Raw genomic sequence first — 26,303 nt, 5'->3', positions numbered from 1 at the left:
CTTCTCTAGGGATTGTTGTTTGGTTTAAGACTATGCTTCGCCCACACTCTTCCCCCCGCGCCTGAAAAATCTGCGCTGCCCCGAATTGCAGCAGCGATCCGGAACTCTTTGATATGGAGGAACAGAAGTAACCTGGATTGGTACGAAAATTCCGCTTTGTATCAGCCTCTAATAAATATATCAGAGCATTTACAGCTAAGTCAAAGTTCGCTTACTGGGACGTAGAACGCTTATTCTACCTCATAAAAACCTAGCTGCCACGGCCGACATCAAATCACGTTTTATAAAAAATAAAACAGGAAATATAAATTTAAAAAGCAACAAACAATAAGATTTAATTCCTTGTTTGACAAGTACAACATTCTTTAAAAAGTAGTACAATTACAATTAGCAAATATAAAAACTACTACAGAGAGAACTTATGCGGGCAGGAACACAACACCACAACTAAATTAAACACTTAAGAGAGAACAGCTTATGTTTGTCTCTGGGTTCAGTAGAAGTGAAACTACAGAGTGACTCAACCCTTTACGAACATTGTGGGTGGCTCTGAAAAGAGCCTTTTGTCTTCTGTTTCCTGGTTAGCCTAAGATGTCTTCACTTGGCTTTCGCCTTGTGGCTGTCGGTCTTCTTGGGCAGCAGCACGGCCTGGATGTTGGGCAGCACCCCGCCCTGCGCGATCGTCACCTTGCCCAGCAGCTTGTTGAGCTCCTCGTCGTTGCGGATGGCGAGCTGCAGGTGCCGGGGGATGATGCGCGTCTTCTTGTTGTCGCGGGCCGCGTTGCCCGCCAGCTCCAGGATCTCGGCCGTCAGGTACTCCAGCACGGCCGCCAGGTACACCGGGGCGCCGGCGCCCACCCGCTCCGCGTAGTTGCCCTTGCGCAGCAGCCGGTGCACGCGGCCCACGGGGAACTGCAGCCCGGCCCGCGACGAGCGCGACTTGGCCTTGGCCCGCGCCTTCCCGCCCTGCTTCCCGCGGCCGGACATCGCACGCACTCAGCAAAACAAAACGCAAGCAACAAAGACCTGCTCCCCGCTGCCCCCGCCCGCCCCCTTATATAGAACCCGGCCGGAGCGGCGCCGCTTTCTCCCATTGGCTGGGACGGCGGCGGCGTCTCGGCAGCCAATGGGAGCGTGAATCGAGAGGCGGCCAATGGCAGCGCTTGGGTCCTGGGGACGCCCCGAACGGCAACGGCCAACCAATCGCGAGGCGCCGCTGTCGAGCCGTTGCTCTGCCCAGCGCCGCTATATAAGCAGCTGCCGCCGGCAGAGTCGTTACCCGCTGCTTGCTCAGCGCTGTTAGTTGTGTGGGAGACTCTCGCTTGCTGCGATGCCTGAGCCGGCCAAGTCCGCTCCCGCGCCCAAGAAGGGCTCCAAGAAAGCCGTCACCAAGACGCAGAAGAAAGGCGACAAGAAGCGCAAGAGGAGCCGCAAGGAGAGCTACTCCATCTACGTGTACAAGGTGCTGAAGCAGGTGCACCCCGACACGGGCATCTCGTCCAAGGCCATGGGCATCATGAACTCCTTCGTCAACGACATCTTCGAGCGCATCGCCGGCGAGGCGTCGCGCCTGGCGCACTACAACAAGCGCTCCACCATCACCTCGCGGGAGATCCAGACGGCCGTGCGGCTGCTGCTGCCTGGCGAGCTGGCCAAGCACGCGGTCTCTGAGGGCACCAAGGCTGTCACCAAGTATACCAGCTCCAAGTAGATACCTGTTTTAAAGACCGTTTAACCCAAAGGCTCTTTTAAGAGCCACCCACCTTTTCAATAAAAGAGCTTTAATTTCTGTATTTTATCTTAGTTTTCCCGGTGCTCCATAACCCAGTTGTTAGGACATGTTTAGTGCCGGGGATCTAAAAGCCCCAGGCTACTTTTTCATCGAAGCCACACCCCCAGTCTCTGGGCCATACATACTTAACGTCTATAGTCTTACCTCTTCATGACTTTTTGTGTGCTACCAAATCTAGCCATTAGCCATGAGTTTCCTGCACGCTGCATGTGCATGCATTCTTGTGGGATGCTTCGATTACCAGCTGATTGCAGGGTACCTTCTCTGTGCTGTATGCTTCTTGCATGCCATTCATCAGTACTTGGTGGATGTCCCAGGCATCTGAAATGACATAAAGGGAAAGTTATTATAGTGCTTGCCTTTCCTGACTCAGGTTGGTTTCAAGCCCTCGTCCATCCTGTCTCGCTGTTCTCAAACCATGAGCTCCTATATCACCAGTTATAGATACATGCCTATATAGTTTAGAAGTATGTTCGAGGTTTTAAGTAGATAGTTAGGAAACCATTTGGTTCTCCGGCCTTCCCTCCGTGTAAAATATCACCCGTTTAAAATGTACACCTTATGGGAATATTGAAGACATTTCTTAGTACTTTTTTAATTATTCTAAGGTTCCAAATACAACATTGCTAAAGGCTTCAGAACGGACTAATATTTGGATAGGTAAGGTCTAACCGCGCGTCAGTTACTGCGATTTCTTAGTCCTTGCTGCCCCCTGATGGGCGTTTCCGAATTCTCTGTCATTTTGCGTTTTACAGTATCAGGTTAAAACCTCAGACTGAGAGACAGAGAAAAAACCTGCGAGATGTAGAAGACAGAGAAGTTAAGTAGCTGTCTGAAACTGCAAGTGGCAAAACTCTTCAAATGAAAGAATCCGTGGCTCTTAAAAGAGCCTTTGGGTCGAGTAGGTCTGGAAGAGGGCGCAGAAGCAGCTTACTTGGAGCTGGTGTACTTGGTGACAGCCTTGGTGCCCTCGGAGACCGCGTGCTTGGCCAGCTCGCCAGGCAGCAGCAGCCGCACGGCCGTCTGGATCTCCCGCGAGGTGATGGTGGAGCGCTTGTTGTAGTGCGCCAGGCGCGACGCCTCGCCGGCGATGCGCTCGAAGATGTCGTTGACGAAGGAGTTCATGATGCCCATGGCCTTGGACGAGATGCCCGTGTCGGGGTGCACCTGCTTCAGCACCTTGTACACGTAGATGGAGTAGCTCTCCTTGCGGCTCCTCTTGCGCTTCTTGTCGCCTTTCTTCTGCGTCTTGGTGACGGCTTTCTTGGAGCCCTTCTTGGGCGCGGGAGCGGACTTGGCCGGCTCAGGCATCGCAGCAAGCGAGAGTCTCCCACACAACAACTAAGAGCGCTGAGCAAGCAGCGGGTAACGTCACCGCCGGCGGCAGCTCCTTATATTCCGCACTGTGGGGCGAAGCTCCACCTCCACAGCCGTGTCTGTAATTAAAGCACTGAATCAGAAAAGGGCGGGCAAGGCCTCGGGCGTATTGTTCATCGTAGCTGAAAGTGAAAATGCCACTTAGGGGGATCGCTGCATCGCTGAATCGACGAGCGCTGAGCGCGGAGTCGAGTGGACGAGTCAGCGCTGAGCGATGGGACTGTCTTCGGGGAGGCGGAGCGGTGTATGTGCCTGTCGATGCAGCGCGATGTGCGCAGGGGATTAGCGGAATGATGCTTATCAGTAGGGGCAGAGCGATGTTCGTGTCGTTGAATTCGGGGCAGTGTTTGCTCATAGGAGCAGAGCGTTGTGCCTTTCAGGAGGTGCAGCTCTCTCTGTGTGTCGGGGCGTAGGGCTAATGTGCTTTGGAAGACGCGGAGGTCCCTCCGCGGCGGGGACAGAGGCGGGGCGGTGCCTCTGTCCATCGGGGAGCACAGCGACGTTTGTGTCGTTGAGGTCAGCGCAAGAGCCCGTGTTCGAAGGAACGGAGGGATGTGTATGCATCGTCGGTACACAGTGATGAGTATCGCGGTCGGGATGGTGAGGGGGGGAGGTGAAATACACTCAGAGCGATAGGACGGTCGTATACAGGGCGAGTGGACGCTTCAGGGCTCGGAGCGACGTGTGCGTCGGTCGGCGCAGAGCGATGGGAGTGTCTTTGGAGTGCAGAACGAAGCCCGTCTCCGTTGGTGCAGAGCGATGGGAGCGTAGGGGAGGAGCGGAGCGATGTTTATCAGTCGGGGACAAAAAGAGATGAGTGTTTCAGGGCTCATAGAGCGAAGGCTCTGTCCATCGAAGAGCAGAGCGTCGTTTGTGTCCTTGGCTCATCGCGTAGCAAATGTTAGAGGAAATAGAGCGATGTGTGTTTATCGTTGAGGCATAAAGTTACGCACAGCGAGCCCGGGGAGATGGGAGGCGGTGAAAGTTACGCAGAGCAACGGGACCATCGCACTCAGGGCGATGTGTGCGCCTCGCGGCATGGAGCGATGTGCAGTCAGAGGGCGCAGAGCAATGTGAATGTCTTCCGGGAGCAGAACGATATGTGTCGCTCGGTGTAGAGCGATGAGAGTGTAGGGCTCCTCGTGTAGTATATTTTGGGGGAAGTGGTGGGCTGTATACCTCGGGAGGTGAAGAGTTATGCGTGTATCGGGGCAGAGGGGTAATGTGGTTTGGTGGGCACAGAGCTATGTGTTTCGGGGGCAGTCGCAGAGATATTCATGTTTCGGGAGGCACAGAGCGATGGTTGCGTCCATCGGGGAGCAGTGCGATGTATGCGTTAATTGGATCAGGGCGTAGGGTATGTTGGGGGAGCCGTGTGCTTCGGTGGGGGTGGGACGTTGTGTGCTGTGGGAATGCGGAGCGATGTGTGTGGACAGAGGGAGGTGGGCGGTATATTTGACATTGCCGTAGAGCCGTATGTGCGATCCTTTGTGCGTCCTTGGGGAGAAAGCATTGTGTGTTCCGTATTGTGCCGAGAGATACCAGTGTCGAGGAACGCTGGGCGCTGTGTAGAGCGATGAGCTGGTGCAGAGCGATGTGTGCGTAGGGGAGGAGCGACGCGACGTTTCTCAGTCGAGGCAAAGCGATGTTCGTGTCGTCGAACTCAGGGCGCAGGGTAAGTTCGTGGGAGCAGAGCTCCCTCGGGAGGTCCAGAGCGCTGTGTGTGGCGGAGCGTAGGGGTAACGTGGGTTTGGGGCGCAGAGCGATGTGCTTCGGGGGGCAGGGGAACACGCAGAGAGATGCATGTTTTAGGGATCGCAGAGCGATGGCTGTGTCCATCGGGGATCAGAGCTACGTTTTTGTCTCTGAGATCATCGTGTAGCAAGTGTTAGAAGGAATAGAGCTACGTGTATTTATCGTTGAGGCATAAAGTTATGCACAGCGAGCCCAGGAAGGTGGGAGGAGGTGAAACATACGCAGAGCAATGGGACCATCGCACTGAGGGCGATGTGTGCGCCTCGCGGCATGGAGCGATGTGCAGTCAGCGGGCGCAGAGCGATGTGAGTGTCTTCCGGGAGCAGAACGATATGTTTCTCGGTCGGTGTTTCAGCGGGCGCAGCGTGAAGGGACTGGTGCACGCAGGGAGTTCAGTGCGTCTCAGGGCGCCGAGAGTTGTGTGTGCCCGTCGATGCAAAGCGATGTGTGCGTAGGGGAAGAGGGGAGCGATGTTTGTCAGTCGGGCAGAGCGATGTTCTTGTGGTTCACCTCAGAGCACAGTGTTTGTTGGGGAGAGCAGCGCGCTGTGTGTGGCGGGGCGTAGGGGTAATGTGGGTTTGGAGGGCGGAGCGATGTGTTTCGGGGAGCAGGGGAACACGCAGAGAGACGCATGTTTCGGGGATCGCAGAGCGATGACTGTGTCCATCGGGGAGCAGAGCTACGTTTGTGTCTTTGAGATCATCGCGTAGCGAGTGTTAGAGGGAACGCAGCAACGTGTACATTTCGTTGAGGCACAAAGTGATCCGTATAGGGATCGAAGGGTGAGAGGAGGCGAAAGACACGATGATCGTACTCAGGCGATGTGTGCTCCTCGCGGCGCGGGGCGGTGTGCAGTCAGCCGGCACAGAGCGATGGGAGTGTCTTCGGGGAGAGGAGCGATAGCTGTGTCGGTCGGTGCAGAGCGAGGGGAGTGTCGTTGAGTTCAGGACCTAATGTCTGTTGCGGGATGCAGAGAGCTGCGTGTCAGAGCGTAGGAGCGTAGGAGTAAAGTACCTGGAGTTTGGCAGGGCGATGTGTTTTGTGTAGGGACACGTAGACATATGCGTGGTTTGGGGTGCACAGAGCGATAGCTGTGCCCATCGGGGAGTAGAGCGGTGTGTGTGTTGATGGGATCAGAGTGTAGTGTATGTTGGGGGAGCCGAGCTCCGTGTGCTTCAGTCGGGGGCAGGACGATGTGGACAAGGGCGAAGTGCTTGTCATCGCAGCAAAGCCGTACGCGTGACCCTCTCTGCGTCCTGAGGAGCAAAGCGATATTTGTTCCATGTGGCTCAGAGAGGTAGGTGCCCGTGTCGCGGGGCGCTGAGCGCAGTGTAGAGCGATGAGCCGGTGCAGAGCGATGGGAGCGTCTTTAGGGAGCAGAGCGATGCGTGTTCCCGTCGGTGCAGAGCGATGTGTGCGTAGGGGAGGAGCGGAGCGGTGTTTTTGTTGTCGGATTCGGAGCATAGAGTATGTTGGGTGGAGCTGAGCGCCTTGTGTTTCGGGATCCGCAAATCGCTCTGTGTGTCGGGGACGTAAGGATAATGTGGTTGGGGGGGCGTATAACTACGTGTTTCGGGGGATATGCAGAGATATTTGTTTTTCGGGAGTCGCAGAGCGATGCACGGTGTTGTGTGCGTGGCGGGGATCTGAGTGACGTGTTTCTGGAAGCGGGAGATGGGAGGGGGTGCGACGACGAAGTCGGGCGATGTGTGTTTCTGTGAAGCTCAGTAAGATGGGTGTATCGGAGGCATCCTCTGTGTCGGTTTGTGTTTCATTTTATGGTGAAGGTTATGATAAGTTAAGGAGGTAAATGATTAGGACGCTGAACAAAGCAGTGTATTGCAACACAGCAATGGGCTGTTGAGAGCCGCGGTCTCTAACATCACTGTAACAAGCGGTCCGCGTTGGGACCCTCGACCACCTGCAAGGGGACAGCACGCCTTCCTTCTCCTGCTGCTTGATGACACGGGAGTGAACGTGCCGCGCAACTTCACATAGATCACCTTTTACCAATGCATTTCGGGTTTCTTTGGTCAAGTTTGGGCAAGTCGCGGCAAGCGCAGCCCCGGGACTAATACCAACGCGTGGATTTCCGTGTTCCTGTTTGTCCAGGACGGCGCTGCTCTGCTGCCCGACCTGCCCGAGGCTCACTCGGCAGTTGGGCGCACCCCGACTCAGCCTAGGTAAGACGGGATGGTCGTCAAGATGCCCATGGCTGTCGGGAGCTCGGCGGCTGCTCTCAGCGTAGAGCGGCGGCTCGTTCCTCTCACCACGCTCTGCTCCCGGCTCCTCTCGCACAGTCTCTTCTTCCCAGGCACTGCACCCCACCTTGCCTGTCCTCTCCAGCAAGGACCGGCGTGGGGCCGCCAGCAGTCGTGCTCTGCTTCTCCTCTCAGTACTGAGGCTCTGTCTTGGCTGGGTTTTGAGGGAAAAACGATTGTACGTGGAAGTTTTCTAAGTGTGGTGAAGTGAAATCCATGCTTTATCCAGTACGGAAGTATTGGATCCTCCCCAGAACTCCCACCCTTCAATTTGCTGATGCCCAAACCTGTGATGGAGCTCCCTCAGACAGAAAACAGCCGCGAACGGAATAATCGGAGACGAGATCCTGCGGCAGGGCGAGCTCAGGGCTGAATCACAGTAGGGCACTGGCGGGCATCCTGCTCACACGGCGCTGGTTCCTCCTCCTCCCTCGCCTCTTTCATCAGTAGCACGTACTCACGTGCATAGATTTGTCAAGGAGGCTTAATTAATAGCTACATATCAGCTATCACTAATGGATTTTCTGTGTTATCCTTAGCTGTCCAAGAGCATCTTGGAATAGTTAACAGCGGTGAACAGTGGAATAGTCAGCCACAGTGAGAATAGTGAGAATATCTTGTCTCAAAGTGGGTATAAAGTTCCTCTTCTCAGCTATGTGATGAAGTGCCTTCTCTCCTCAAAACTGTGGCAACCACCACCGACATAAACAAAAAATATTTTGCCAAACACCTTAACACTCCCGCTGGCATACGAACTGGGCCCTTACAAAATCGCATGGTTCCAGGATTTTTTATTTTTTTTCTGGAGATGAAGAGAATCTAAGTTAAAACCCTCTTCTCAGTGCATTTTCGCAGATTTGTCACCTCTCTGCTATTTATAGACTGCTAAAGTTTTCTCCTTAATACACGTTGATATGTATTACATGTTGTCTGGGAGATAAAGCTAAATGCCGTGAAAAGAGATGGTGAGAAACCGCTCCAATCGGCATCAGAAGGCGCGGTTAATAACTACTACTAATAATAATTAGCCCGTAAGCCACAAGAATAAATAAACAAAAACATACGAGCCCCGAAGCCAACTTGATGTCTTTCTAGACAAGAACTAAATTATACGGAGAGCTGAAAACGAGCAAGCTGAACTCATTGCTCGGGGTAGATCAATCAATCGGACATCAAAGGCAACGGGAACATTTGCATATCTGAAGGCAGAGGGTTTAGCACTCTTTTGTTCTCGTAAAGTACTGTGTTTCCCCCAGAAACAGCTCGCAGAGGTTTCGGCCAGTCTGTCCCCCTCCTAACATTTTGTGTGCTTTCAGATCTCATGGAAGAACTGATTTCCCGAACACAGTCTGGCATATGGAAAGGGAGTTCTGAGCGCCGGTTCGATGTGATGGAAAATCCGACACTGGGCCAGCAATGCTGGGCAAAACTTATTTGTTTACCACTAACTATGCACAGGTAGATTTCATTGCATTTCTTTCTGCATGTACTTCTGCATCTAATCGAACTCTTCCCATAAGGAGAATATGATTCTTTATGCTATGACTTCCTCCCTTTCTCTTTACCGGACTTGAAGGTGACCTGAGCATTTCTCAAGAACTTGTGCTCTATGCATTGGTTTTATCCTCTTGATTTTGGGATTGCATTTAGGCTTAGGTTTTACCTTACATGCTGTGTCTGTGCATCTCTGATTCCACTGGCTGCACTTCCCTGGCTTGACTCATCCCCATGGACTTGCCCAGTGATCCAGGGTTGTGGCTGTCCCTAGTCACTGCCACCATCCCTGCCCCACTTGTCATGAATGGATGCTGCGGGGCTGTGTTAGTGACGCCATGGCCCTGCCTGCTCCATTGTCCCTCTCATCTCCCAGCTCACTTGCCTTTATGGGACAACCCCTTCTGCTTCTTCCCCACAAACTTTTTTGAACTTCTTTGTCTATCTAAGAGCATATTTACTGCAGTTAGACTTAGTATACGAGTCCCCTTTCAAACAGTCATCATTTGCTCACCTGTCCCCGTCTAGTCGGTTCGTGATGGAAGTGTGGATATGGGAATCAAAGTATTCGGCGACTTCCAAGCAGTTCACGAGACATCAGCCTTTGTTGTTGATCCTGTGCAGATTACTTTTTCTAGCTTCACATGCTATCACCTTCTCAGATACCTGATGCTGGGATAATATCAGGGCAGGCTCCCCTGGGCAGGGTGTAGGGGGAGGCATAAAGATGACACGTTGCTGCTTTGGCGTGACACAGTTCAGTATTGCATCTAATTCTGTGACTAGTGACTGCACAGTATCATAGTTGTTAAAAATAGAGGCTATTGGTCTGTTCTATCTTTAATTTCTCTTTCTTTCTCCTGTCCTTCTTCCTACCTACCTCACCCATCTGAAATTGCCTGAGTTTCATTACTCCCCTTGTTCCCAGGAAGCTGACACATACCAGCACTCTCATTCACACTCTTTCTCCTAGGGAAGGACCATTTCTTCCTTACAGCATGCAATCAATGCCTGTCGTTATTGAATATGTAGCATTCACCTCTTCCCTGACCCATCAAGTGCCCTAATTCCTAATTTGTGGCATTGAATCGTGGTTTTGACCTGTAGCAACTCAGCCAAGGAATATGCTAAACTTTGCTATGCTTAGCCTAGGCAGACAGGAGAAGCTTATGGTGGATATTTTTAAGCATAAGTGAAGACATACTATTTCTTTGTCCAGCTGAACACAGAATAGTTACTAAGCTCACTAAGTTGCTTCAGTAGTCTGTGTACAGTCAGGCAAAAAAGAGATGGACAAAACAGAGAGCTAGTAGCATAGGTGGCATCATAATGCAAATCTCTAGCATACTGAGGAGAGAAAGACATCCCAGGGAACCTGTGAATCAAAGCTGAACTGCATTGATCACCTGTCTCGAGTGCCTGTATGCCCAAGTGATAACTGGCAGCGTCCTGTGGGAAGTGGATGCTGGTGGTGGCCACACACATTCCTCTGCAGTGATCATTACTGTTCATCTCATTCTGTGAATGAGATTCAGTTATTCTGTGAATACTGGGCTGCATGCAGAGCAACCTTGTCAAGGAAGCTTCTAGAATAATCAGCAAGACCTCTAATACTTTTTTTTTTTTTTTGAGGAGAGGGAAGTAGGAAACAGCAGTTAGGGACTGTAGCAAACAAAGTAGTTTCTGGGAGAAAACAGGCCACTATGACTTCCTGACTATCACCTGGAAGGACAGGAACACAGGCTCCTCCTGACATACATAGGTCTTCCCAACCTCAAAATGTCTTGGAAAGAGCCATGGATATCAACTTTCCAGTGTCTCAGCTTTCTTCTCTTCTCATTTGCAATGCTCTGCTGCTCATCTATCACAGCCTATATGGAGGAATAGTAGCTTAGATGTCTTCTACATCCTGACGTACTACAACTGATTGCACTCATCTCATCTTTGGAGTATTGCGTTCCACCATTGATCACAGTTCCTCTGAGCCAAGGCACCAGGAAGCTAGGGAGTGGCTCAGCCACTCAGTCTCTGCCTGCACTGTCTGCAGCTTGTAGGAGACCATACAAAACAGTTCAGTTCTGCAACAAGATGTACAGTTAAATTTTTGATCACTTCTTATTTCATAAAGAAACACAAGCAGACTGCTGCAGGGACCAGGCAGAAGTCAAAACTAAATTTTGAGGGACTCTATGACTTAACATATTTCTTATGTACCTGGAGCACCCATAAGTTAGAACGAATTCGACAGGATGACACGTGTAAAGTATGACTGCTCAGCAGCACAAGTATCAGGAAGGGCTACTTGCTTGAGAAAATATTGAAGATACTGTGCAACCTTAGGCAGCCCAAGGTGAAAAACACGCTAATGGGGCTTTGCAGCAACAGGCTTAGTGCACGACCTTGATCACTCTGTTTGAAATACACATACATATGCAGCAGTCCTGCGTCCTCAGCTGCATCCATGAGATGAATGTCTCCATATGCCCTCATAAGCAAACAGTAAAATTCCAGCACAGTCATAGTTCACTTGATGGGATGAATCTCAAGACGGGAGTGTTGCAATTGACAGGTATAAACTGTTCAGAAGGGATAGACAAAGAAGAAGGACAGGAGTTGTCGGCTATGCAAAAACATGGACTGATTGCACAAAGTTGTATTTGAAAAACAGCGAGGAACACTTGAGAGCTTATGGATAAAAATTAGAGGCCAAGGTGACAGAGGAAACCTCGTGGTTGGTATTTAACTACAGGCTGCTCAATCAAGGAGAGGGTGTTGATGAAGCTTTCTTACTTCAGCTACAGGAAGCATGCTCACAGGTGCTGATCCTGCTGGGGGCTTTTAATTGACTGCTGGAAAAGCAGCACAGCGGACTATAAGTCATCCAGGAGACTCCTGGAGCACATTGAGGACAATTGTTTCAATGCAGGTGAAAGACAGCCCAACCAGAGGAGAAGCACCACTGGATCTGTTGCTCACCAACAGAAATAAACTCATTGAAAAGACCAAGACTGGTGGGCGCCTGGGCTGCAGCCTGGGCCCAGGCCCATCACAAACATGAGGGATATAGGCCAGGCAAAATGTAAAGGTGAGACTCTGAATTTTAGTATAGCAAATTTTCATTTGGTTAATGAACTAGTGGATGTTACCCCCTGGGAAACTACCCTCAGGGCCAAAGAAACGGAACAGGGCAGGTAGTTATTTATGGGTTTTTTTCTTAGAGAACAAGTGCTTTTGATTCCAATGTGTAAGAAAGCAGGGCAGGAGGGAACGAGACCACTATGGCTCAGTCAAGACCTTCTGGCTGAACTGAAACATAAGAAGGAGAAGCACGGGCATAAGAAACAGGGACATGGAATCCTGGTAATAATATGAGGATTCTGTTTAATTGTGTAGCAATGAAATCAGGAAAGCTAAGGTACAGTTTTGCAAGGGATTGCAAGGGATTGCAAGAATAATAAGAAGGGCTTCTGCAGGTTCATTGATCAGAAAAGGAAGGGTAAAGAGAATGTACCTTCCAATATATGAGACAGGAGACCTAGTGACAACTGACACAGAGAAGGATGAGGTACTCAATAACTCTTTTGCCTCAGTTTTCACTGGTAATCTCTATTCCCACATCTCTCAAGTCCCTGAACCTCAAGACAGCTTCAACAGGAAAGTGATAGATGAGAGGTATGGATTTGTTGGATGGAGTGTTGGATAAGAGATGGATGGTCACACCCAGAGTTACAGTCAATGGCTCAATGTACAAAGGGAAACCAGTAATGAGTGGTGTCCCTCAAGGGTCTGTACTGTGCCCAGTATTATTTAATATCTTTATCAATGACATAGATAGTGGGACTGAGTGCACTCTCAGCAAGTCTGTGGATGACACTAAGCTGAGTGGTGCAGTTGATACAGGAGAGGGAAGGTACTCTGTCCAGAAGGACTTTGACAGACTTGTGTGGGCTTACATGAACCTTATGTTTAACAAGGCAAGTACAAGGCCCTGCACTGGGGTTTGGGCAATCCCCAATATCAGTACAGATCAGGGTATAAACTGATTGAGAGAAGCCCTGCAGAGAAGGGCTTGGAGATGCAGGTGGATAAAAAATTGGACATGAGACTGCAATTTGTGCTTGCAGACCAGAAAGCAAATGCTATCATAGGCTGCGTAAAAGGAAGCATGCCCAGCAGGTAGAGGTAGGTGATTCTCCTCTTCTACTCCACTCTTCCCAGCACAAGACAGACATAGACCTGTTAGAGCAGGTTCAGAGGAGGGCCACAAAAGTGTTCAGAGGACCAAACACATCTCCTATGAAGAAAAGCTGAGAGAGTTGGGGTTTTTCAGCCCGGAGAAGAGAAGGCTGTGGCGAGACCTCATAACAGGTTTTAGATACATAAAGAGGACTTACAAGAAAGAGGGAGAGAGACTTTTTACCAAGGCCTGCAGTGACAGAACAAGGGGCAATAATAGTTTTAAACTGAAAGAGTGTGGACTTAGGTTTGTTCTAAAGAAGAAATTTTTCATTATGATGCTGGTGGGACACCAGAGAAATTTTGAATTTTTCAAGGTTAGGTAGGACGGGACTTCAAACAACCTTGTCTAATGAAAGTTGTTTCTTCGCACAATAAGGAGGCTGGCCTAGGTAATCCAACCCACACCATTCTATGATTCTATAGGTCACCAAGTTACACATGCTCAAAAGAAGGATCTTCATGGAAGTAAATATCCAATACCAGAGTAGGAGAAAAACAAGACCTTGCATTTCTGGCTGAAGTTCTGAAAAATCTTTGTAACTTCCAAACAAATCAGTCCACTGTCAGCAGTACCTTCTACATTTTGTATTTTAATAAATGCTCTGTTTGCTGGACTATTTTTTTCAGGAAAAAATAAGAGACAGAAGTAATTCTGTCTTTTACTAACTATATTATTGTAAGAAGTTTCATATCAGAAAAAAAATGTTAAGGTCTTTTTTGTTTAAGATAATATTTGAAACAAGTAATGAACTTTTTAACATGAAGTTGCCTATTAAAGTAAAGGAATTAAAAGTCACTTACAAAATTACTTCCTCCTTCCTCTCCCCGACTTGATAACATTTGCAAGATCTCCTTCCTTTTCTTCCTTTGCTAAGCCTAAAAGTAACTGCCTATGATTGAAAAAACCCCAAATTTAAAAATATAGATACGTTGTCAAAATTTGGGAGACAACAGAAATTAGAATTTAATAAAGCATGTAGGCTGCTTCAGGGCTGTGCTGCTACATCAGGCATTTGGAAGAAGGATAGAGGCCCAGCCAAGCCTAGGAAAATGCAATTGCAAGCGATCAGAAGAATTTAGAGGTAAAGCTACTAGTGGACTGACTCTGATATGAGTGAACAGAATGGAGTAACATGCAGAGGTTGAAGGAAATATGTATGCTACAGAAATTTCTCCTCAATGGTATGTGTCCTTCACAACAAATTCACTCCCATGACAATGTAGTTCTTAACCCATAATCCACAGTGGGGTCAGCAGGTGAAACCAACATGAAATACAGCACCGATACAGCTCTTGGCTCAAAATTCACATCGATCTTCTGTTTTTATAATCCCACATATGATGTTATTCTTCTGTTTGTCTTCTCTAGACACATGCCCCTCTGAAATGCTACCATGTCTCTTGGCAGGTTCTCACACTTAAGGTGCACCCTAGTCAGGACAAACCAGTGCTGCTGACAAAATCTTTAAAACTGATATTCCCCCCTCCCCAACCACCGTAATACCAAAAGAACATGTGTGATATTTCATTATCAAAAGAAAAACCTGAAGATGCCATTTTCAACTACATGAGATAACCATAAGGGTCTCTTTTTCTTTCCTACATTGTATTATGTATTTTTGACATTCCTCTATCCACCTCATCCCAAAAAAAAGAATCATTTTATGCATATTCAGTTTATCTCATATCATAAAACTCATACGTTAAAACAAGTCATGCCCTATTTTATCTTGGCAGTTCTGAAGACATAATTGTTTGATGAATCAATTTGATATAATTTTGTTAAGGAAATGCCTGCAGTCTTACCCCTGTTTTCCTAAAGAAAACATGCACACAATATTTTAGTTTGATACTTTTTTTGCACATTTGTTGACTCTGGGTGATAAAATGCCTGAAATATAGTGTAAAATTAAAGACAAAAATGAACTCTGTCTTAAAACAAGAACACTCAGATGAATGTGTTTACCTGTTCTGCTGAATCAAAAGCAGTATTTTGGAGAAAAAAAAAGGAAAGGAATATAGTTTGTGAAAATATTAATACAAGCATACAGAATACTGAGGGAAACAGTGAAAGAACATCTCTGTTTCTGTAAGTTGAATGTACCTCCTGATTCAAGAGACCTGGTTTTCACATTGACTTTTCTAGTGAAAACAGCCTTTCTTTAAATTTTATTTTCTCTGAGTAAAGTTAAATAGGGTACTACGTCCAAAGATTTCATTAATTTTTAGGAGAGGAAGCCGTGTTATGGGAAACAACTTGTAAGGCACATAAACAGCTGAGTGGCAATTTTGTGTTACTTGCTTCTTTTCAAAGCTAATTTGCTCTAAAAAAACGTCTCCGCATTTCTTCCATTTTGCACCACCTTGATAAAAACTGTCTCAGGAACGTGAATCCGCTGTCACTGTGACAGACATGTGAGAAGCAAAGTTTTGATTCAAGAAGAAAAAGAAAAATCTCACTGTCTAGCTCTGAGTGCAACTCCCAAGCAAGGGATTATCGTCTTGCCTGAAACTCATTTTAACACTCCGCTAAAGGAAACACCGATAGATAAAAATATGTTCTCTCCTCAGCAACGCTGCTAAGAAATGGGGCAAGCGGCCACGGTTTTTTTACGAAAAACACCCTTTTTAGAGGAGGAAGAAACACAACCGGAGCTGCAGAGCTCGCGCGGCTGAGGGGCGGGGCGGGCTCGACAACCAACCAATCAGCGCCCGCCGAGCTGCTATAAAAGCAGCGCCGCCAGCGTGGGGGCACTTATTGCGTTCGGCTGCGCGTTGTGGGTCATGTCTGAGACCGCTCCTGCTCCCGCTGCTGAAGCGGCGCCCGCCGCCCCGGCCCCCGCCGCTAAGGCCGCCGCCAAGAAGCCGAAGAAGGCGGCGGGCGGCTCCAAAGCCCGCAAGCCCGCGGGCCCCAGCGTCACCGAGCTAATCACCAAGGCCGTGTCCGCCTCCAAGGAGCGCAAGGGGCTCTCCCTCGCCGCGCTCAAGAAGGCACTGGCCGCCGGCGGCTACGATGTGGAGAAGAACAACAGCCGCATCAAGCTGGGGCTCAAGAGCCTCGTCAGCAAGGGCACCCTGGTGCAGACCAAGGGCACCGGCGCCTCCGGCTCTTTCCGCCTCAGCAAGAAGCCCGGCGAAGTGAAGGAAAAAGCCCCCAAGAAGCGCACGGCGGCGGCCAAGCCCAAGAAGCCGGCGGCTAAGAAGCCCGCCAGCGCCGCCAAGAAGCCCAAGAAAGCGGTGACAGCTAAGAAGAGCCCCAAGAAAGCCAAGAAACCGGTGGCTGCTGCTACCAAGAAAGCGGCCAAGAGCCCTAAGAAGGTGATTAAGGCTGCCAAGCCCAAAAAGGTGGCAGCCAAGAGCCCGGCCAAGGCGAAGGCGGTGAAGCCCAAAGCAGCCAAGCCCAAGGCAGCAAAGCCCAAAGCAGCCAAGGCGAAGAAGGCGGCGCCCAAGAAGAAGTAAACCCGTGTGGAAGAAAACTCTTGCTGCGCTCTTTAACCCAACGGCTCTTTTCAGAGCCACCCACATTTTCAAAGGAGAGCTGAGACACTGTGGCTACCAGTCATTTGGGGGGAAGGAGGCAAAATAATAAGGGAGTGCATGGCTTCAGAAAGCCCGTGCGGCACGGGGATTGGCTGCAGCTTCCAAAGGGCTGAGCAGTTTCTCGGGAGCTCCTGTCAATACCGCCCCAGCCCTGCCCCACGAACAGCAGTAGGAAAGCAACTCGGGCTGAGAGGAGGGGTGGTGCTTTCATACGGGACTTCATCCCCACAACGAGTGGAGAGGTTTCCTTGTCAGTTTCGGGTAACAATTCCAAAAGGTGCCCCGGCTTTTTTTAACGTCTACTCAATGAAATGCAAGCAATTCAGCTCTTCAGCGATCTAGTGGGTGGCTCTGAAAAGAGCCTTTGGGTTTCTTTGGGAAAAACTTCCTGGGCGTTGCGGTTCGGCGTTCACTTGGGTTTTGCCTTGTGGCTGTCGGTCTTCTTGGGCAGCAGCACGGCCTGGATGTTAGGCAGCACCCCGCCCTGCGCGATCGTCACCTTGCCCAGCAGCTTGTTGAGCTCCTCGTCGTTGCGGATGGCGAGCTGCAGGTGCCGGGGGATGATGCGCGTCTTCTTGTTGTCGCGGGCCGCGTTGCCCGCCAGCTCCAGGATCTCGGCCGTCAGGTACTCCAGCACGGCCGCCAGGTACACCGGGGCACCGGCGCCCACCCGCTCCGCGTAGTTGCCCTTGCGCAGCAGCCGGTGCACGCGGCCCACGGGGAACTGCAGCCCGGCCCGCGACGAGCGCGACTTGGCCTTGGCCCGCGCCTTCCCGCCCTGCTTCCCGCGGCCGGACATCGCACGCACTCAGCAAAACAAAACGCAAGCAACAAAGACCTGCTCCCCGCTGCCCCCGCCCGCCCCTTTATATAGAACCCGGCCGGAGCGGCGCCGCTTTCTCCCATTGGCTGGGACGGCGGCGGCGTCTCGGCAGCCAATGGGAGCGCGAATCGAGAGGCGGCCAATGGCAGCGCTTGGGCCCTGGGGACGCCCCGAACGGCAACGGCCAACCAATCGCGAGGCGCCGCTGTCGAGCCGTTGCTCTGCCCAGCGCCGCTATATAAGCAGCTGCCGCCGGCGGTGCCGTTACCCGCTATTTCCTCAGCGGCTTTAGTTGTTGTGTGGGAGACTCTTGTTTGCTGCGATGCCTGAGCCGGCCAAGTCCGCTCCCGCGCCCAAGAAAGGCTCCAAGAAAGCCGTCACCAAGACGCAGAAGAAAGGCGACAAGAAGCGCAAGAGGAGCCGCAAGGAGAGCTACTCCATCTACGTGTACAAGGTGCTGAAGCAGGTGCACCCCGACACGGGCATCTCGTCCAAGGCCATGGGCATCATGAACTCCTTTGTCAACGACATCTTCGAGCGCATCGCCGGTGAGGCGTCGCGCCTGGCGCACTACAACAAGCGCTCCACCATCACCTCGCGGGAGATCCAGACGGCCGTGCGGCTGCTGCTGCCCGGCGAACTGGCCAAGCACGCGGTCTCTGAGGGCACCAAGGCTGTCACCAAGTACACCAGCTCCAAGTAGATACCTGTTTTAAAGACCGTTTAACCCAAAGGCTCTTTTCAGAGCCACCCACCTTTTCAATAAAAGAGCTGATGCTTTTGACTCTTGTTCTTAACTGGTACAGGTGACTCTTAGAGAAAAAGAGAGCTTGTTGGTCTAGTGAGAAAGCACTGAGGAACTCGGAAATAGCTGTTAGTGGTACAGTGTGATAGGCATTGGTCATAGTCCAGCAGAGTGCTCAGGATTCACTAAAAACACCCACCCTGGGAGCCCACTGAATTTTTGTGTCTGCCTTGGGGGAGGTTGAACAGCAAACCGAATGAGGGTGGGGTTCTCTTGAGGTGCCTGAAACAAGGGTATTCTGGAGAAGCAAGCGGTGCCTGGCCTTTCCTCGGGAGGCAACCTAGCAAAAGGGGCTTACACCTAAAGCACAGACGGTTCCAAGATTACTGCTGCTTTTTCCAGCAAAAACCTCCAGGCTGCACAAACAGCCCCCTGCAGTTTGTGGGACACCAAACCGGAGAGCCGCTCGGGGTTCTCGCCCCTTAACCTCTAAGACCCGTGTGTGGTTCTGAGCACGGCCTACCCTCCAGCGGTCTATCCTCGGCTCTCGCCCCGCGCTCCGTGTAAACCCCGCATCCGAGCGGCCCGCGGGAGCGTGGGGCGGCCGGGCGGCCCGGGAGCAGCGCGGCGGCCGGCTGGGTCCGACCTGAGTGAGGACTGCACGGAGCTGCCCAGCACGAGCGCCCGACGCGTGGCAGCTCGCGAGACGGCGCTGATTGGCCGCGCTGGCGCTAGCGGCTCGGAGCCCGGCCCCGCTTCAGCGAGGCGCCTTCCCCCGAATCCAGCCGAGCCTTAAACCGCGGCGGGAGGGCAGGTGGAAAACGTTCGGCTATACGCGCAGCGCCGGCTGCCATCTGCGCCTGCAGCGTCCTTGCCGCGGCCCCGAACCGAACGTAGTTACGAAGTGGAAGGAAAAAGCGAGCGCACGGTAGAGGCGAAGGCTGCCGTGTGAAGGCGCCTTTGCCAGCAGTACCCACGGCGGGGTGGGGGTTTGTGAACTGGAGGAGGGAGAGCGTTGGGAAGCGGCCGAGTCCGAGGCTAGGGTTTCAAAGGGCGCAGCGGTTACACGCGGTGATTGCTGTCACCCTAGCCCCGCCGCCCACATCGCTGTTGGTGGAGGCATTTCACGCGTTCCGCTTTACACAGCGAGGGCGCCGGCCACAACGCTGCAAGAGGCCGGGCCGGGAAAAGGACGCGGCGGAAGGGCGGGAGGGGGTGGGAGGGCCGGCGGGGGAGAGGGGGCCGGGTCGTGGGCCCTGGAGGCGGAGGGGGCGGGGTAACAAAAGGCGGCTTTCCCGCCAGCGAGGCGCGGGCTTTTCGAACGCTCGCAGCGGCCAATGGCAGCCGGCCTCGCGCGGACAGCCAATCGGCGGGGAGCTCGGGCTATAAGTGCAGCCGCCGCAGAGTCGCTGCCACGGCTCTGTCCTTGCTGACTGAGCGCGGGTGGTGAGCGCGGAGCTATGGCGCGTACTAAGCAAACAGCGCGTAAGTCGACGGGCGGGAAGGCGCCCCGCAAGCAGCTGGCCACCAAGGCGGCCCGCAAGAGCGCGCCGGCCACGGGCGGCGTGAAGAAGCCGCACCGGTACCGGCCCGGCACGGTGGCGCTGCGCGAGATCCGCCGCTACCAGAAGTCGACGGAGCTGCTGATCCGCAAGCTGCCCTTCCAGCGCCTGGTGCGCGAGATCGCGCAGGACTTCAAGACCGACCTGCGCTTCCAGAGCTCGGCCGTCATGGCGCTGCAGGAGGCGAGCGAGGCGTACCTGGTGGGGCTCTTCGAGGACACCAACCTGTGCGCCATCCACGCCAAGCGCGTCACCATCATGCCCAAGGACATCCAGCTGGCCCGCCGCATCCGCGGGGAGCGCGCTTAAGTCGTTTTAGAGCATTGCCCCCGTATTTTGAGGAAATATTTAACCAACACAAAGGCTCTTTTAAGAGCCACTCCAAAAACAGTAAAAGAGCTGTTGCACTGAGAAAGAAATTTTTTAAATTTTTTTGCAATATCAGAAACATGGAAAAAAAAGACGGGGAAATGGCTTTAAAAAGTGGGAAAAGGAAGAATACTAGGGAACTTAATTTTATGTTTTAAAATAACACGAAATAATCTATTACAAGGAAATAAGGATTTGAGGCTGAATACAGGAATTCAGGGCTGCAACTGAAAGCTTAGATGAGTCCAGTGGGTGCAGAAACCATGTTTAAGTATGTCACCCCGCTGTGCGTTTGAGGTGTGGGGACAGGCGGGAGCGAGCTGCTGTGGGTGCCCGATGCAAAGAAAGACGCGCTGTTGTGGGAGCTGGGAAAGTTTTGCCGCCGGGAAAGGACTCGGCGTAAAAAAACGGGGATCGGGTGTACATCCCTTGCACGCTTCACAACACAGCCACGCTGTCTCCCTTCCTCTTCTTCTCCTCTGCTCCGTCCTGCCGAGTCACCTTTGCCCACCCGGCAGCTTTCCAGCAATTGCCAAAGGAGGGGATAGAAGCGGCATGGGGCTGGCAGGGCCCCGCGGGGCCGGGCTGCGGGGGGATCCGAGCGTTCCCGCCGGCCCGGGTACCTCCCGGAGCCCGGCCCCCCGCGCCCGGTGAGCGGCGGCTTGGAGCGCGGGCGGAGACGTTTCCAGCTGTGCCCGGCGCGATTGGTCAGGACGAGATTCGCTCCGCCATTGGGTGCGCGTCTCCCGAGAGGCGCCGCAGCCAATCAGCAGCCGCCGGCCGCGCGAAGGGAAGGGATATAAGGGCGGGCGGCAGGGCGCGGATCACTCAGCTGCTGTTTTCGCGTAGCGTGGAGAGTTCGTGGCTGAGGGAGTGATCGAGAGAGGATGTCCGGCCGCGGGAAGCAGGGCGGGAAGGCGCGGGCCAAGGCCAAGTCGCGCTCGTCGCGGGCTGGGCTGCAGTTCCCCGTGGGCCGCGTCCATCGGCTCCTCCGGAAAGGAAACTACGCGGAGCGGGTGGGCGCCGGTGCCCCGGTGTACCTGGCGGCCGTGCTGGAGTACCTGACGGCCGAGATCCTGGAGCTGGCGGGCAACGCGGCCCGCGACAACAAGAAGACGCGCATCATCCCCCGGCACCTGCAGCTCGCCATCCGCAACGACGAGGAGCTCAACAAGCTGCTGGGCAAGGTGACGATCGCGCAGGGCGGGGTGCTGCCCAACATCCAGGCCGTGCTGCTGCCCAAGAAGACTGAGAGTCACAAAGCCAAGAGCAAGTAAAGCGAGCCCGGATGGGGAATCGTCCCTAGCACCGCAGCAAAACCCAAAGGCTCTTTTCAGAGCCACCCACAGTGTCGGGAAAGAGCTTGAGATGCCACCGAGCGAGTACTAGTGGAAGGCTGTGGGCGGTGTGTCGGGGTCGGGCTGGGGTTGTTGTCTCGCTGGCGGCAGGGCCTCTTCCCTCTGAGGCCGCCGCTCGGTTCTGCCGGAGCGCTCCGGTGCGGCTAAGAATTCGGGATTTTCCTCCTGTGCCCCGCAACTGTTCCGCGTCCAGCGAGCGGGCGGAGGATCGCGCTGCTCTGGGTCCGGGCAGAGCCCGGTGCGGGGCTGTGCGGAGGCGGCCCCCCTGGAGCGGAGCGCGGGCTCTGCCGAGGGCGGAGCAGCCCGTGGCCAACGGTCGCCCCGCGCGGGCTTCACCCTCTCGCTGCCGGAGGCGGGCGCAGTTACGGCGGCCGCAGCTGGCCCCGCGCAAAAGCGAGGCCCCTTCCTTGCTCCGCGGGCTGAAGCGAACTCTGTGTAGTCACTGTAGTTTCCCTCTTTAGGCATGAGCGGGCAGGCGGAAACGAAGGAGCTGCCGCCCTTGTAATAGAGAACTGGGCAAAGCAAGGCCGGGTTGTGCTTTTTTCCCCTCTACTTCCTTCACCCGGGAAAGCCTGTGTCCATTACTTTGACCTTTTTTTTCCTCCTAAGTAAAGCACCCAAGGAAGGCGGCTAGACTTGTCCTGTCCTTCAGGACCAGGCAATTCCTAGACATTTTTAATTTTAGCATATGCCTCAGGAAACGTCACAAAGTGGCACAGGTGCAGGGCGAGACAGCCCGACCAACCGTTTCTGAAAGCATGTGCCAGATAAGGGAGACACAAGTGTTGGGAAGGAGGACGATGCAATATCTGGGGTGTACAAAAGGAAGCTATATCCTAAGTGCAGGGCTGGCCAGCCCGGATACAGATAAGCAAAAAAAAAGGCAGACGGGTGGCAAAAATAAATTGGCGTTCAAGTCCCTAAAAACGTCGAGTGTAGATCAAAAACCCACCAGAATACAAGAAAACAGAATGCAACACAGCTCTTTTTGGAGGCAAGTGGATGGCTCTTAAAAGAGCCTTTGGGTTGTCGAGATGGTCCAGAAACAAAACGCTTTAACCGCCGAAGCCGTAGAGAGTGCGACCCTGGCGCTTGAGGGCATACACCACGTCCATGGCAGTGACCGTCTTCCTCTTGGCGTGCTCGGTGTAGGTGACTGCGTCGCGGATCACGTTCTCCAGGAACACCTTGAGAACGCCGCGCGTCTCCTCGTAGATGAGCCCCGAGATGCGCTTGACACCGCCGCGCCGAGCTAGGCGGCGGATGGCCGGCTTGGTGATGCCCTGGATGTTGTCGCGCAGCACCTTGCGATGGCGCTTGGCACCCCCTTTCCCGAGCCCCTTCCCGCCTTTGCCTCTGCCAGACATGCTGCTGTTTCTGCTGGTTCGAGCTATGAGCTCGAGCCGTCCGCGGCGCAGTATTTGTGTGTTGGGGTCGGACCTGTTTGGAAGCAGGGGCCGGCACGGTTTGGGGGCGGAGCCTGCACGTCTGTCCCTTCGGCGGGCGGGGCCTTCGCTCTTGGCTGCTCTCCGTCACGCCCCTCGGGGCCCCGTCTGCTGTCGCCGCTCCCGTCCCGCCTCCGCTTCTGCCTCGCCCGCCTTCCGTCAGTCCTGGTGCCCTTGAAGGGCCGATTCCCGGCACTTTATCTTCCGGGCAGGGCGGCGGCGACGAGATCTTCGTTTTACGAGAGGCAAAGCGCGCCCCCGCTGCCGATTGGCCCTGGGGGTAATAGGGTCTCTCTTTAAATGCTTTCGGCGTCAGCGATCTTGCGGCTCCAGTGGACGTTTCGAGCGTATTTATGCAGAACCAACCCGTGACAGTGGCCTGGAAATGAGTTGGGATCTATTTTCTTTAACTTTACCAGTTTTACTCTCTTCTGCTGTCCTATTGGCATCATTTTGTGACCTTCTGTTCACATCAGGGGGCTTTTCTTTCTTGTCCATCACTCAGTCACAGTGGGGATCCTGAGCAATGAAGCTGGCAAGGGGGCTGGAGAACAGGCCTTATGAGGAACGGCTGAGAGAGCTGAGGTTGTTTAGCCTGGAGGAGGCTGAGGGGAGACCTCATTGCCCTCTACAACTACCTAAAAGAAAGTTGCGGAGAGGAGGGTGCTGGCCTCTTCTCCCAAGTGACGGTGGACAGGATAAGAGGGAATGGCCTCAAGCTCTGCCAGGGGAGGTTCAGGCTGGACATTAGGAAAAAATTTTTCAGCGAAAGGGTCATTGGGCACTGGCAGAGGCTGCCCAGGGAGGTGATTGAGTCACCTTCCCTGGAGGTGTTTGAGGGCCAGGTGGATGAGGTGCTGAGGGACATGGTTTAGTACTTGATGGGAATGGTTGGACTCGATGATCCTTTGGGTCTTTTCCAACCTGGTGATTCTATGATTCTATGATTCTAAGTATTAGCATCGCATTTTGGATATTCAATTGTTATTGCTCCTTATCACTGTCATCAAGAATATTTTGAACATTCCTGTATTGCTGTAGGTGCAGCCCAACATCTTTCCTTCATATATCAACATTTGTGTACATATTACCCGACCCCTTGTGAGCACTAATTATTTCTGAAAATGAGTGCAAATCCTGTGGTTTTGGTTTTGTTTCCTCTGTGCATAGCACTAAATCCTTGAACAATTAATCTCTAGTTTTTTTGATGCTGGGTATTGTACACAGGGAGTAAACAAGACAGTATATTATAAACTACCTGAAACAGGATTATAGTGAATATGATCATGAGGAACAGTATGTCACATTTATTTTTCTTTCTCCTGTTTGCCTTTTTTAGACATGTGTCTTAGGCCTCCATAATGTCATGGAACACTAAAATATAATTCTACAAGAAAAGAAATACTATTGCCTAGAAGCTAATTAAGAATTGTTAATAGTTTACAAAATTGTAGGAAAAGTAGAGCAAATATGATATTAGTGTTCATGAAAATTCTAAAAGCATTACTTAAAGTTTATCTTAACCTGTAAGAACAGAGAACAGAATTATTTAAATTTGAATTTTTCTAACAATTTTCTTCTTATCTTCATACCTTCATAAATCATCAGCCTAGAAATCTCAGTGTGGGTTTGGGTTATTTTGAGTTGGTATTTTTGTTGTTATTGTTTGTGGTTTTTTTCAGAAAAATCTGTGCAAAAACAATTTTATATGCAGATGGAATTCTGATTTATGTGTTACAAACACAACTTTGACTTCTTCATTTTTTTTTTTTCAGTAAGGAACAGTGCTGGAGATGTGATGTGTGAGCATGTCAGCTGTAAACTGAATTTCAGAATAACTCCCAACTGCAACAAACAGTAAAAATCACTTTGAAGGGCTACCCTGACCCTTGTTCACGCATATGCTCCTAAGCTCTTTCAGATATGCGGAGCTTTAGAAAGCAATTTTTTGTGTATGTCTTGTTTGATTTCTTTCTGAATTTCAATTCCACTCAGTTATGAAATGCCTAATTATCTTCAACCCTCCCCCCCACCACTTCAGTACATGCTGAAGAATTCACCTGGTAAACTCGTTATATTTGCAGTGGTTAAAACCTTCCAAAAAATAAAAGGCAGGGTGTAGGCTTCAGAGACACACTGTCCATTGATTTTTGGATGTTTACTCATGAATTCCAAGCATCAAGAAGTGAATGGTAGCTCTCTTGACAGCTTTGCCACCTTCCACCTTCTGTTTGAAGCCATTAGGTTATAGGTAAATTGTTCTCTTGTGCTATGTAAATGTTTAGTTTGTCATCACAATATTAAAGGAAAAGAGAAGCTTCAGGATTAATGGAGGAATGTAAATCTATCAGTTTTTATCAGAAGAGGATATCAACATGTTAGCTCTAAAATTACAATTGTTATTAATGCTAAAGCTACAGCATTCATTTAATAGACATTTAAGCAATCAGAGAGGCATTCCTTTCAGTGTTTAAATACCGAGAACTTGATCTAAAGCAGCCCTCACAGCTTGGACAGTTACACAGTAAAAGGAATTACACTAACTGATACCAGTGTAGCTGCACAATTCCATGTACTGTTTCTGCCACACAGAGGAAAAGAAAAAAGTTGCAAGGGCACCAGGAGTTTCACAAACATCCTTGACTTTCCTCATCATTATACCAAAACTCTTCTTGTTTGTCCTGTAAATGAAGTTTCCAAAGGGCAATATCTGCCAGCTGCTTGTGGTCAAGAAGACCCCACTCACATCCTAAGCCTGCAATTCTGGAAAGAGGTCTTGTATACTTTCCAGAAAAAACAGTGTAAGTCACCTTGTTCTTCATTCCACTTTGGGAATCTGCCACCTGGAAAATTATTCTTTCTAGCCTATACTTATTACTAGATTATACTGTCAACTGTGGGTTTGATTAGATGATCTCCAGAGGTCCTTCCCAATCCCTGCCTTTCTGTGGCTAAGGGTAAATTGTTCCTTCTTGTCATTATCATCCTTGTGCCATTAAGCCAGCACTAGCAGAAGCTGTTAGGTCTAATGCTGTCTCAGAAACTGCTCTTTCTTCATACAAGAGAAAAAAGAAAGTGAAAAATTCCAGTCTACTAGAGTTTCTCCACTCTGAGAAGCAGATTTTCCTTCCTCTCAAGAGTACTAGTGGGCAAAGGCTGGAAGATATAGGAGTAGTTTTCATTTGTATCTGATTTTTATAAAAATGGTTCTATTTCTTGATAATGAGGCATGTTTTGTTATATGAAAAAAAAATGTGGTTTTAAGATTTCTTTCAAATGTGGAATGCAGACTCTTCTTAACATTTTGTAGTACATATCTCACCATGAGCTGTGGCCTATCTCCAAAAATTTGTCAGAAGAATAAAATTACTGCCCTATAAGCAAGCCAAGAGCTGCATCATTGTAGAAGCCACAATTTGTTGTAAAGAAATTGGCTGCTGTTCACTTGTGCATGGTGATAATGAAAATATTGTGTCAAGATTTGTTATAGGACACTGCTAACTTCTTGGTAATTCAGGAAAATTAATACAATCAGGAAAACAA

At 51.2% G+C, this 26,303-nt stretch overlaps 9 protein-coding genes across 9 annotated transcripts; 5 read left to right on the top strand and 4 right to left on the bottom strand.

Moving 5' to 3' along the window:
• Window positions 1-309: 309 nt before the first annotated feature.
• On the bottom strand, window positions 310-1,034 carry LOC138719042 (histone H2A-IV). The gene has a single exon (XM_069853907.1). It carries the CDS (start codon window positions 985-987, stop codon window positions 598-600), a length of 390 nt encoding a protein of 129 aa, XP_069710008.1. The 5' UTR covers window positions 988-1,034; the 3' UTR covers window positions 310-597.
• Window positions 1,035-1,127: 93 nt separating this feature from the next.
• LOC138719043 (histone H2B 1/2/3/4/6) lies at window positions 1,128-1,819 on the top strand. The gene has a single exon (XM_069853924.1). The coding sequence runs from the start codon at window positions 1,331-1,333 to the stop codon at window positions 1,709-1,711; it is 381 nt and encodes a 126-aa protein (XP_069710025.1). The 5' UTR covers window positions 1,128-1,330; the 3' UTR covers window positions 1,712-1,819.
• An 852-nt stretch (window positions 1,820-2,671) lies between these two features.
• On the bottom strand, window positions 2,672-3,160 carry LOC138716618 (histone H2B 1/2/3/4/6). The gene has a single exon (XM_069849783.1). The coding sequence runs from the start codon at window positions 3,101-3,103 to the stop codon at window positions 2,723-2,725; it is 381 nt and encodes a 126-aa protein (XP_069705884.1). The 5' UTR covers window positions 3,104-3,160; the 3' UTR covers window positions 2,672-2,722.
• A 12,531-nt stretch (window positions 3,161-15,691) lies between these two features.
• On the top strand, window positions 15,692-16,605 carry LOC138719021 (histone H1.10-like). The gene has a single exon (XM_069853851.1). It carries the CDS (start codon window positions 15,703-15,705, stop codon window positions 16,375-16,377), a length of 675 nt encoding a protein of 224 aa, XP_069709952.1. The 5' UTR covers window positions 15,692-15,702; the 3' UTR covers window positions 16,378-16,605.
• A 204-nt stretch (window positions 16,606-16,809) lies between these two features.
• On the bottom strand, window positions 16,810-17,257 carry LOC138719027 (histone H2A-IV-like). The gene has a single exon (XM_069853880.1). The coding sequence runs from the start codon at window positions 17,255-17,257 to the stop codon at window positions 16,868-16,870; it is 390 nt and encodes a 129-aa protein (XP_069709981.1). The 3' UTR covers window positions 16,810-16,867.
• Window positions 17,258-17,296: 39 nt separating this feature from the next.
• LOC138719036 (histone H2B 1/2/3/4/6) lies at window positions 17,297-18,065 on the top strand. The gene has a single exon (XM_069853893.1). It carries the CDS (start codon window positions 17,604-17,606, stop codon window positions 17,982-17,984), a length of 381 nt encoding a protein of 126 aa, XP_069709994.1. The 5' UTR covers window positions 17,297-17,603; the 3' UTR covers window positions 17,985-18,065.
• Window positions 18,066-19,486: 1,421 nt separating this feature from the next.
• Window positions 19,487-19,929, top strand: LOC138719023 (histone H3). The gene has a single exon (XM_069853867.1). It carries the CDS (start codon window positions 19,487-19,489, stop codon window positions 19,895-19,897), a length of 411 nt encoding a protein of 136 aa, XP_069709968.1. The 3' UTR covers window positions 19,898-19,929.
• Window positions 19,930-20,835: 906 nt separating this feature from the next.
• On the top strand, window positions 20,836-21,389 carry LOC138719008 (histone H2A type 2-C). Its single transcript, XM_069853825.1, has one exon. The coding sequence runs from the start codon at window positions 20,845-20,847 to the stop codon at window positions 21,232-21,234; it is 390 nt and encodes a 129-aa protein (XP_069709926.1). The 5' UTR covers window positions 20,836-20,844; the 3' UTR covers window positions 21,235-21,389.
• Window positions 21,390-22,282: 893 nt separating this feature from the next.
• On the bottom strand, window positions 22,283-22,771 carry LOC138719012 (histone H4). Its single transcript, XM_069853838.1, has one exon. The coding sequence runs from the start codon at window positions 22,680-22,682 to the stop codon at window positions 22,371-22,373; it is 312 nt and encodes a 103-aa protein (XP_069709939.1). The 5' UTR covers window positions 22,683-22,771; the 3' UTR covers window positions 22,283-22,370.
• Between the last annotated feature and the right edge of the window lie 3,532 nt (window positions 22,772-26,303).

Source organism: Phaenicophaeus curvirostris, chromosome 1 (assembly GCF_032191515.1).
Source record: "Phaenicophaeus curvirostris isolate KB17595 chromosome 1, BPBGC_Pcur_1.0, whole genome shotgun sequence".
NCBI classification, from domain to species: Eukaryota; Metazoa; Chordata; class Aves; order Cuculiformes; family Cuculidae; genus Phaenicophaeus; species Phaenicophaeus curvirostris.
The sequence above is the reverse complement of the archived record's forward strand: the minus strand, read 5'-3'. Positions and strand labels throughout refer to the sequence as shown.